The 12170-nt window shown below is 31.8% G+C and overlaps 1 protein-coding gene across 2 annotated transcripts in view; it reads left to right on the top strand.

The window, feature by feature from the left end:
• The window catches only part of LOC114327758 (PDF receptor-like), a 1644969-nt gene that overhangs the window by 1303284 nt on the left and 329515 nt on the right, over positions 1-12170 (top strand). For both annotated transcript variants that reach the window (XM_050642878.1, XM_050642879.1), the window contains exon 10: positions 2171-2240. In XM_050642878.1, coding sequence (XP_050498835.1) covers positions 2171-2240 — 70 coding nt within the window. The remainder of the gene's footprint in view (positions 1-2170; positions 2241-12170) is intronic.

The raw sequence follows: 12170 nt of genomic DNA, 5'->3' as shown, positions 1-12170 counted from the left end.
TGAAACAGCAAAGTAATACGTTTACTTCATTGTTTATAATTTGTTTTAATTGTTTCAAAGCTTAAAAGTGAGTTTATGGTACAAACTAATTACTCTCAAAACATATCAAACATTAGTTCAATGGTTATATTTTAATCAAAAATTAAAAATGTTTTTTTTTTGTATTTTTTGGCGCGAAAGTAGGCTTGATACAGAGCCGGAGCTAAAATGTTTACTCGAAACGGACGGGTTATAATACATAATTTTATTTATTAACTACTGTGAGTCGCGCGGCGGTCGTTGCTTCGAGTGTAAATTTTAGTTACGGTACTGTATTAGTCTACATTCGCGCGTGTAAATTACAAAAAAAATATTTATAATCTTTAATTAAAATATAACCATTAAACTAATAATCGATATTTTTTGTGAGTACTTAGCTTGTACTTCAAAGTCACTTTACGCTTTGAAAGAAAAAAAAATAAGAATCAACGTAGTAATCGTATGTTTATTTTGCTGTTTCATAACTTTTTTGCAAATGGTTGCAAAAAAGTTTTATAGCATTCATTTTCAAGATCTTTGAAATACGCATTTTACTTATTTTTTAAAATTAGAATAATAATAAAAAGTTTCTGAGAAACGTTAATTTGTTTATAAGTATTTTTTTAACATTTAAAGATTATTCAAACAAATTAAAAATTTATATTTTGTTGACAAAATATTAAATAGGCATCTCATCTTTATAAGATTTCAAAGCTCAGTGTATCATAATTATTTTGGTTATTATTGCGACCGTAAATTATTAATTACCAATTGAATTGTTGCTAAAATATTTATTTAATTTTCACCGGCTTCTGGAACTATAATCTAAACCAAGAAGGCTTTTATGTTACCGAGTTATTTAATTATTGGTAGATAATTACTTATCTAAAACTTTATTTGAAGTTTAAAGATTTTGTTGGGATACCCGCATTTTCCGAGGAAAATTTTCGTCGGAGCAGATCGAGAAAAACATGACTTTATGCAGAATTTAATTTCGGTGAATTTTTATTAGGGTATTTTTGGTGTAAAGTTAAAATGTTTGGAGTTATGGAGCAAAAATTGAAAAAACACGATTTGGGGGCGCCATTTTGTTAATAAAAAAAGTAGCACACTATCTGCGGACTTTGCATAACTATATTATTAATATATATAATCGTAAAATTCGATTCCAGCAATAAAATTTCTGGTAAATAACTTTTCCCAAAAATGGCCTATTCTCCGATAATCAGCCCAGATTATCAGGATATATTGAAATTCACGCAAATCGTAAGATTCACGATACTATGTCAATTACAAATTAACGTTTCCAATAATAACAATTTACGATTTTTTAAGTTAAGGGGATGGGTACGAACTTTCGGCTTCAGTGCTATTTAAATGGGATTCATTTTTTTCGAATCCTGAGAAAACTAATAAGTATTTTTGAAAAATTTAAACGCAGAATGAAAGAATAAGTTATTACCGAGGGCTGAAAGTCCCTGAAAACTTTTATACTGTTTATCTTAATTAAGTTACAGGGGTGAAATCTAAGAGAAAATTTAGTGTGATTTTTAATTTCAAATATCTCATTCAAAAGAAACTTTTTCTTCATTCTGAGGAACTTTCAGCCTTCGGTAATAAAGTAGTCTTTCATTCTGCCTTTAAATTTTCAAAAATACTTATTAGTTTTCTTAGGATTAGAAAAATATGATTACATTTAAAATACACTAAAAATTTTGAAAGGCGTCAAAATGTTCCTTTCCGCTTAAGGCATAAGAATAAACAAACGTAAACTATGATACCAGTCTCAGACAATTATTATATTATGTATGCACACTAATTGAGCTTACCTCGTACCTATTTTAAGTAACTGCACGACTATTAAAGCGGATTGTCAACTTCCCCCTCAATATCATCCTCTTCAGTTGAGCCGTTGCTTTCAAGCAACAAATTACCTGTACAAAACTCATTAAAATTATATAAGATATTTGTTAAACGGTTTAAAATATTTTGGGTACTGAAGTTTTTGTTTTTAGTTATTTTGTTGCTCGTTGAACTTTTGGACGTAATCAATTGTTTGAGTGTTCTCTTAAAGCTTTAAATTCCGTCTCAAATATTTTAGTTAGGAACTTTCTGACTGATATTAAATAACTTCTGATTGTTTTTGTTCTAGGGAATGGTTATATTACTACTTTTTAAGTTATTACTGGATACTTGAAGGACCTCGATATGCTGTTATTATAGTAAGTATATTCAATTTAATTTTAATTTGTGGCTATTAAACGTCTATATATCAATTTTTAATTTGAAACAATAAACTCTTTTAAACTAATACTTATCACTTATTAATCTGATTTGAAGTTATATTCGGTGTGAGTTTCGCCGATAACGCTCTCTTGCGGTTTGGAACTTACATTTTTCTGGCAAAATTGGTGTATGTGAAATATTGTAAAACGAGAAAAATACATATTGATCTAAAAAACACAAATTATGAACTGAAATATAATTGTAAACTGACTACTCAACGAATACACATATTTAATATTAAATTATATTTTTTATTTTATTTTTTATAATTATAATATGTATTTAACTTATAAGTTACTGTTACTGGATGACTGTTTACGCAAGAGGCCATTAAGAAAATGAAGAAGTTTATGAGAATTCTTTAAACGTTGCCTCTGTTTTTATTGGCTGTGAGTTTCGACGGTAGCGCTCTCTTGCGGTTTGAAACTTGTACTTTTCTTGTAAAATTGATAAAGTTAAATGCACAAAACTGCCACTAACTGCGCTGGTGAAAATTATTTAATCTCTTCTACTCATCAGTATAGCTAAATTGTCTTAAGAAGTTTAGTGCAGATTATTTCATTCATAGGAGATTCTGACCTATAGAAAGCTACAGAAATAAAAATTAAACTGATTATTTTTTGATGATTTTAACTTCCCAATCGTATAGTAAGATATTTGACCACGTGTTTAATTCCGTCCAATCAGATTAAAATTATACTGAGAATTACCTACTACGACATAAATACGGAATACGATAGAATTTTTTGAAGTAGATTGTTTCTGTTTAATGGCAACCAGTTTCCTAGTTTTGACAACTGTTACAGTTAAGAAAATATCCGTAATATACATATTAGAAAATAATCTTACGAATATCACACGACAGTAAGAATAAATAAGAAAATAATGCTTCATTTTTACTCAAATTGGTTGTTTTTGGGCAATAGCCACTCGAGTCCTGCGGGCTCAGGTGTCTATTGCCGCACAACAAACTTTCGAAAAACTGTCGCATAATTTTTAATTGATTCTCACTCTCTTGTGATATTATACCCGATAATTTTTAGTAATTTCCCGTCGTCAAGTATATTACGTCAGATGCCCTTCGTTGCTATGAAAAAATACATTCAGTGACATTAACGACAATTCATGTTTTAAAAATTATAAAAGTGATGACATTCAACCGTCAAATATTTATAACAACTGTGTGTTTAATTGTACTAATTTGTACTTACATAAATAAATTGCAATAAAATTTTGGTTTTGAACAGTTTTATTCATGAAATAATCGCAACAAATTGCACTCGATCTCTAAAATTAATATAGAATTTTCAATAATTTTAGAGCTCTTGTGAAATTACTACTGATTATTTCATTCATAGGAAATTCTGACCAATAGAAAGCTACAGAAATCTAAATTAAATCGATAATTTTTGATAATTTCCCGTCGTCAATTATATTACGTCAGATGCCGTTCGTTTCTATGAAAAAATAGATTCAGTGACATTAATGAAAATTAATGTTTTAAAAATTATAGAAGTGATGACTTTCAACCGTGAAATATTTATAACAACTGTGTGTTTAATTGTAGTAATTTGTACTTACATAAATAAATTACAATAAAATTTTGGCTTTGAACTGTTTTATTCATGAAATAGTCGCAACAAATTGCACTCGATCTCTAAAATTAATATAGAATTTTTGCCCTCGTGACACTTTGAAATAATTTCGCTCGCCTTCGGCTCGTGAAATTAAAACTGTCAAAGTGACACTCGGGAAAAATTCAATAATTTTAGAGCTCTTGTGCAATTACAACTGATAATTTCTGTGAATTTTATCATGTGATTATGAATCATTATTGTAATCCTGTGATTATGAAAATTATCAAAATTTGTATGGACCCAGCAATGGTTTATAAATATTTTAAAAGGTTTTCAAACTAACAATCAAAAAATTATAAAATATTATGAAATGTGTACAAACAAAAATGTTGGTACACATGTAGACGTCGAGAGTAATACAGCTTTCTGCATGGAATTATAGAGATATTCATTCAGACCCAACTTTTTTATGTTTTCTATGAGGTTCTTCGGAATAATTTAAGAAGTAAGGAGATAATAGATGTTGTCTGGTTAATTCCCTTTCTACATTGTCTTTGTATTTAAATTTCCAGATCTCAGTACATGACGATATTATTTTCATTGTATCTTATTCATTGTATGTACAATCATGGACATAAATACGGCAGATTTTTCAAATCATCATGTAAACTGAAATATTTTGTGCTAAAATGCTCGATACGATATATGGTCAGAGCCTATTTTACTTCAAATCAGGCCCGAGGCACTACATAATTTTCGGGCCTCTAAATATAATTTAATATTAATAATAACTTTCAAAATAAATATATTCAGTATTTAGCAGAAATATAGCTGCACCAGAAATTAAAATTTTTATTATAAAATTTATATTTAAACATGAGTAAAAATTGAATAAAGGAAAAGTCAAACAAAAAGGAATGCACGAATTTCTCCTTTGTTGCAAGATTCGAAATTTGAAAAATATAAGAGGGAATAATCAGATTTTTTTGACATGCCATTCCTATAGGGCTTTTCATCGATTGTCATTTGTTTCGAGCTTCTGTCATGTGTCACATAATATTAATATATCTACGCCATACGTCTTTGGTTTATATCATTGTAAAATACCAATAACGTACGACGTAGATATATTATTATTATGTGACACATGACAGAAGCTCGAAACAAATGACTGTGAATGAAAAACCCTATTACAGCGAGCATTTCATTGGCTAGAATAAGTGCTGAGTTTATATGACGTCATTATTACATTTGACGAGATTGGAAATTATAACTGATGACCTCCATAATATTGGAGGTTAAGTAGAATGTCAAATTATTGTTTTCAAATTATAAACTGGAAAGACGAAATACAGATACCTATATTATTATAATACAATTCAATTAAAATATCCAACAATTTGAATCAAAATCAAATCGAGAATCTAAAGTAACAGGGTTTGGTGTGCAGGCAGTTTCATAGGACAGTTTATGTTTTAACCAACTTCACATCTAAAAACACAAATCTTACATAACCTTCTATAGGACAAGATGAGTTGACACTTAGTACAGATATAGTTATGTTTGTTTCACACTCTTAAAAACAAAGAGAAACACTGTAGCCGGTAGACGCTCTGGTAAATAAATATGTTTTTTATTTGGCAACAGCGCTGTCCTGCTAAACTTGACAGTAGCGAAAAAACTAATATATGAGAAAAATGTGTTGAATTTGTTTGTCGTCAAGTTTGTACCAGTGGGTTATGATGTCATTAAATCTATGACGTGCACGCCACATTGTTTGAATTCGACCATAGGTACATTGTATAGTATTGGTACATTATTTATACATAATAATTTAAAAAATTTAAATTATATAATATATCATTTCCTATCGGAGCCGGACATTAGGGCGCGGCCACATAGGCGCGACCGTTTAGGCGCGGCCGTTTAGGCGCAGGGACATTTAGGCGCAGGGACATTTAGGCGCAAGGACATTTAGGCCCAAGGACATTTAGGCGCAGATACATTAGGAAAATTATTGAATAATAAAGTAGAATTAGTTCATTTCAAGCACAAGTTTATTATTATTCTATACAATAAAGGTCACAATCATATTCAACACAAACTATTCGTATAGGTATGTACATAGCAAGAGTAATCCGCACTTAGTAAAACCTAATTAATAATTAATAACAATCTATTGTAGCAATAATAATATTTAAAATAATGATAATAACAGTACTATTTTGCGTTCATCTCGTATTTATGAGAGATGCCCCTAAGAAATTCAATAATGTTTCTATTTTCGTAGTCTCGTACAAGATTCTTTATTCTTACGTCGGCAAGAGTATATTTGGATCTTTTCGTTGGAGGTTCATTACCAGCAACCAGTTGCTCAAAAAACATGTCCCTACCTCGCTGTACTGTTTTTAAGCCATCAATCAATTTCCAAATACTAGGATGATTCATACTTAATTCTATTTGTAGTCGCCTATGTGCCGCCTCGGCATGATTATTTGTTCTGTCTGTGTCAGACAAAACACGATTGTGAACGGACCATAATTCTGGGCCAAAAATGGCAGGCCGCCTTCCATTCCCGCGGCGATTTGGACGTCCAGCATAGGTATCTTCAAACCACTGCAGCAACGGTTCTAATTCTGGAGGCAATGAACGTTATCCAAATCATGTACTGGAATAAACGCTAACGACGTTATCATACGCGCGTGCAGAGCAAAATCAGCATCATTATTATAACGACCCATCAAACCACATTCGCCCAAATGTTTTCTTAAGTTTTTCGTAAGGTGGAACAAACAACCCAGCATCTGAGCATTTGGAAACGCATCTCGAAAGGCATTTATGGCTGCCAATTCAAAATCGCAAGAAATTTTATTTGGATTTAAATTTGGCCCTATGTTTTTGAGCAACTCTATCATTCTTCTATAAGTGACACCTTGTTTGTTTGGCAATAATGCATATGCTACAGGATGAACTCCACCAAATCTTTTGGCCATTATTACATATATTTGTGAAAAAAAAGGCGGTGCCGTTGAAAATGTGCCATCCACAAACCAATGCTGCGATGGTACCAATATCTGTAACAAAATAAACACTAATTGGTGTGGTACTTGACAAACTCGTGCCATATAATTAGCTCACGCATATACGAAGTATATATAGTGAGGTTTACGGGATAAGTCCACTTTTATCATTTTTAGCGCACTTACTCGTGTAATTTTTAAGTTTTTTTGAAATATCCTCTTAATTATTAAATATTTTAAAATAACTTAAGTAGAAAAAATCTGATGTGGTCCAACACATGAGCTCACGCATATTGAAAAAAAGGACAAAAGTGTACCTATCTCGTAAAAAATGTTAAACAAACAAAAGTTACTTCTCTTTATAACCTACATTTTTTATACTAAAGTTTTTTAAAAATATTTAATAATTACCAAGATATTTCAAAAAAACGGTAGAAATTTGACCATTCCAAAGCACACTTTACTCCTGTCATTTTTTCATTTTTTTTTAAATATAAAGGTAATTTTTTAATTTTTAATTTACCTCCCGACAAAAGACAAAAGGATAGTCCCATTAAGAGACAAAACCTTAACAGTTTTTCAAAATATCTCACCACATCGATATTCTTTGCTCGGCCAAATATTAAAATTCTGTCTGCGTCTGGACCGCTATCGGCTAGCAAAAAATTTTCTGCCGCTCCATTTGTTGAATAGGTTCTATATTCTTCGGGAATAATCAAGTTTTCTATCCGTAGAGGAACTGGAGGTGCGGCATTTATTAGATTCCTCTTTCTTCGTATCATTTTCTTCAACGATGTACTTTTAGGTAAAGCTGCTTGGGCGGCTTGCGACAAGTTAACTTCATTTAGACAAGTATTAATAATTTGAGATGTTTGTTCCATTGTTTCTTCAGCACGTATTCTCATTTTTGTACGCACAACATCAGCCTCAACCTTAGCCGCATTACTATCATGTGAATGTTGATGAATTTCCTTCACAATCACATTTTCCAATGTATGAATACGTTTTTTACAACCGTTGTTTTTTTGCTCACATCGCCAAAATTGTTTTGTTTCACATGCACTAAGTCTATCAAAAATATAACAATACCCATTGCTATGAAATTTCTTGTTTCCTTTCTGCGAAACTACTTCCATTTTTCACAAAACACCACAATAATCACAAAAAATTGTACCATTGTAATCTACTGATGGGGGTTGTAAATATTTAAACTGTATATTGCCTTCTAAGAAAAAAAAATATACAATGTTTATTGTGGGATTGTTTCTTTTAGAGGACAAAAGAAACTAAGTGGTTTTTTTTTTCGGGGAAATATTATACTTGTATAATCCCTCTGGCCATAAAATGTCCCAAAAGTTTACACCTTTTCGGGCAGAGCCGGATTATATACAAATTTTGTTTACCTGCATACCTTATATTATTATATTTTAAGTAGGTATATTCATTCTACAAGTTCCACTTCTGAATACCCCTCTTAACTTAATGTATCTGCGCCCAAGTGTCCCTGCGCCTAAATGTCCCTGCGCCTAAATGTCCTTGCGCCTAAATGTCCCTGCGCCTAAATGTCCCTGCGCCTAAACGGCCGCGCCTAAACGGCCGCGCCTATGTGGCCGCGCCTTAATGTCCTGGACCGTTTCCTATATATAGCCAAAGACGAAAGATTTTGTTAATTTAGAGAATTTCCTAACTACGACTTTACTCTTTTCAGTAGCAAGAAAGATCTTTCACCTGAAGCGTAGATAATATACTGTACGTTGTCGAAATACTTCGCATCTTCTAAACAAATTTCTGCAGCACAACTACCTACTAAATTTAAAGAATGACTAAGGCAAGGTACATAATGAACGCTATTGGATTTTTTTTAATATTCGCCTCTACGCCATTATATTTTTCTCACATGTTGCTTAATTTTTTTGCTGATCTTTCCGGGTCCCATTAAAATGCGGGCCGAGGCAGGTGCCTCACGGGCTTAGTGGTAAAATAGGCCCTGTATATGGTGGCCAATATAGTCTTAAAAATTAAATCCTAACAAGGAAAGTATTCACTATTCTAGCGAGACGAGAACGTGCATTATCGTGCTTTAGCACGAATTTGTCATACTCAAAATGGCTGTCAAATGGCAAAAAATGATCTAAAATATTTTCAATTTTCTTGTTAGCTATAATTGGCCCAATCACCTCCATAAGTTCGGTATTCCCTTTCCAAGCAATGATGCTTCATATAACTATACTATTACCACCAAAACTAACGCCCTGTATGAGGTTACTACTTGCATACCTTTCTCCAACTCTTTTGTAGACGAAGTTTCATCAATCTTGTTTCCACATGGCGAACAGTATGCCAGATGTAGCCTCATAGAGGTGATTGGTATTGGTGAGGACGGTATAGTGCTATGAAGCGGTATTTCTTGGAATGAACATACCAAACTTCTGGAGGTAATTTAATTGTGCTAATTACAGCTAGCATGTACAGTGAAAATAATTCAAAAGATCATACTTTGCCATTTGTCATCCATATTGTATATATGACAAACTAATGCTAATGCACGATAACGTATGTCCTCATGTCACTAGAATGATGAATACCTACCTTGATGAGATTCAATTTAAAATATTATATTGGAAAATATATAGCCCATATCAGATTCAAATCAGATCGAGCATGTATATTTATGATCCTTTAAAACATCGCATTCGGAAAAGAAATCCTCTTCCTATGACACTGAGAGGGCTAAAGATTGCAGCACAAAAAATTTCAATTCAACTGATAATTTGAAAATATTCAATATTTTTGTACACGAGTCTAATATTTTATATTACAGATTTAGCCACATGGCTCGCACTTTCTTTAAGTGGTCACTCATCCCAGATACCTACAATATCAAAGGGATTGAGCTCTGGTGCGACGCTTTCCGTGTTATCGGGCCCTAGGTGACTTTGTATGTTGGAGTATCTACCAAAAATTTTCGAATACATACATCTGGCCGGCGACAGTAGTACAGCTATTTTCGTGGTCTTATAAAGATGTTCATTTGGATACAGCTATTTTATGTATTCTAGGAGGTTCTTCGGAATTAGTCCAGTAGTAGAAATAATAATAAAAATAAATAATACATAATTGCATATTATTATTTTATAATAGAAACGCTACAACATAAACATGACAGCTTTAATGTACACAGGAAAATAAAAGAATTAACTAGAAAACCAGAATAAAACAAAATATACTAGTTGATGAAAAGGGAGACATAGTAATGGATACAGAAAACAAATTGTTGGTATGGACAAACTATATAGAACAGCTGTTTAACGACAACCGAGGCACAATAGATAACGAATATTTCGTTGAAGAGACTGGACCAGAAATAACAGAAACTGAAGTAAAACACACCATTAAAGAACTGAAAACTGGGAAAGCTATAGGACCGGACGAAATACCGACAGAAATATTGAAATTTATAGCCGACTGCAATATACATGTAATTGTCGAATTAAATATCATATACAGAACAGGTCTATTACCTAAAGACTGGCTTCTATCAACATTCGTGACTACACCGAAAAACAGAAACGCCAGACAATGTTGCAAACATCGTACCATCAGTCTAATGTGCCACATACTCAAAGTATTTCTAAAGATTATTCATCGTAGAATATACAAAAAGTTAGAACAAGACATTGGACAAACTCAGTTCGGATTTAGAAATGCTCAAGGAACCAAAGAAGCATTATTTGCAGTAAATGTGTTAATACAGAGATATTTAGATGTAAACCAGGACATCTACGTCTGCTTCCTAGATTATAACAAGGCATTCGATACCGTGAAATAATCCGTTAATAAAACTACTGAGAATAAAGAACATCGACACACGGGATATAAGAATAATCAATAATATAAAATCAATGGAAAAATCCCAATAGTTGGCTGTATACCATAGTTTAAAAAAACCTATACAGAAGTAAAAACTTCAAATTGTATTTTGGTATAAAATAGTTTATTTAAAACTTCTAAAAGTCATCCACATGGATTGCAAAACGTTTTCGTTCTGAACAGAACATCTTCAGTGCCTGGAATGAAGTATTTCCACGTTAGATTAAGGCAAAAAGGTTAAAATTGTGACTGTTAATTAGAAAATTATGTGGAGAACACTTACATTCCGCAAAGTATTTGTAACTAGCACACCAATGAAGGTGGTAACTTCAAAATATATGGCTTACATTGTACCTTATGATAAAATATTATGACTACAAGTCGATGTTACTAGATTAAAATATGTATGTGCCTAAAGAGCAACATGCTTCCCTGCTCGAAAAAACTAGGTACTTGCCATTTGAATTAGCACAGACCAACTGATGTAAAATGAAAAGGAATGACAAAGAGTGACATGACAAGACAAGGTAAAGTCAATTTTTGGTTACGAACTTCAAAAAGTGTAGTTTTAATTTTTTGGATTTTAATAAAATGTAAAGGTAGATAAAAGCAGATTGAGAATATAATTAAAAATGTTTAGAAAATAATTTGAGAATCTATGGTAAAGTCTAAATAGCAACTCTCTAATCCAGAAAAAACTTTAGGTTTGTTGGAAATAAGATCGGTATAAGTCATGGTTAGAAGCTTGACGTCATCGATTGTTAAATGTAAAGGTGAAAGTTTAATTTGGTGTAATAGAATGAGATTTATACTATATGTAAACATTAAATGACCTGAAGTGGAGAGATTGGATGGTAAATAAAGCGGATTTTAATGTAAATGTTATAGATATATGTAATGTTGGTTGCCTAACATGGTGAGGAATGTTTAAATTTGGCTGTATACTGTTGTAATGATGATTCTGTCTGTTAAAATTGTAAAGGAAATTATGGAAAAAAAAAATTAAAGTTAAAATAACTAAAAGAATACAGATCAAGAGTAGATTACAATATTAAAGAGGTAATTGTAAACAATGGAATTAATAAAATAATAATGGATTAGTAACGAAAAGGAAATAAAATATGTGACAGCCAAATCTAATTACACTTTATGTTGTTTAGGATGGGATAAAATCGTTCAAGAAGAAATACCATGAAGGCTTCCAGCAGCAGTGGTTAAAGTGTGGGTGAATAATGTAATGATATCTAATAATATAGGATAATTATGTGTTAGTGTCAATATGTAATGGAGAATCTAGAATGCTGAGTATCTGAGATAGCGAACTATGAGTTTGATGTGGTATATGGTAGGGGAGTGAACAAACTGAACCAAGTTTGATGTAATCTTAGTGCAAGTTTAT

This window comes from Diabrotica virgifera, chromosome 2, assembly GCF_917563875.1.
Source record: "Diabrotica virgifera virgifera chromosome 2, PGI_DIABVI_V3a".
Taxonomy (NCBI): Eukaryota; Metazoa; Arthropoda; class Insecta; order Coleoptera; family Chrysomelidae; genus Diabrotica; species Diabrotica virgifera.
The sequence above is the reverse complement of the archived record's forward strand: the minus strand, read 5'-3'. Positions and strand labels throughout refer to the sequence as shown.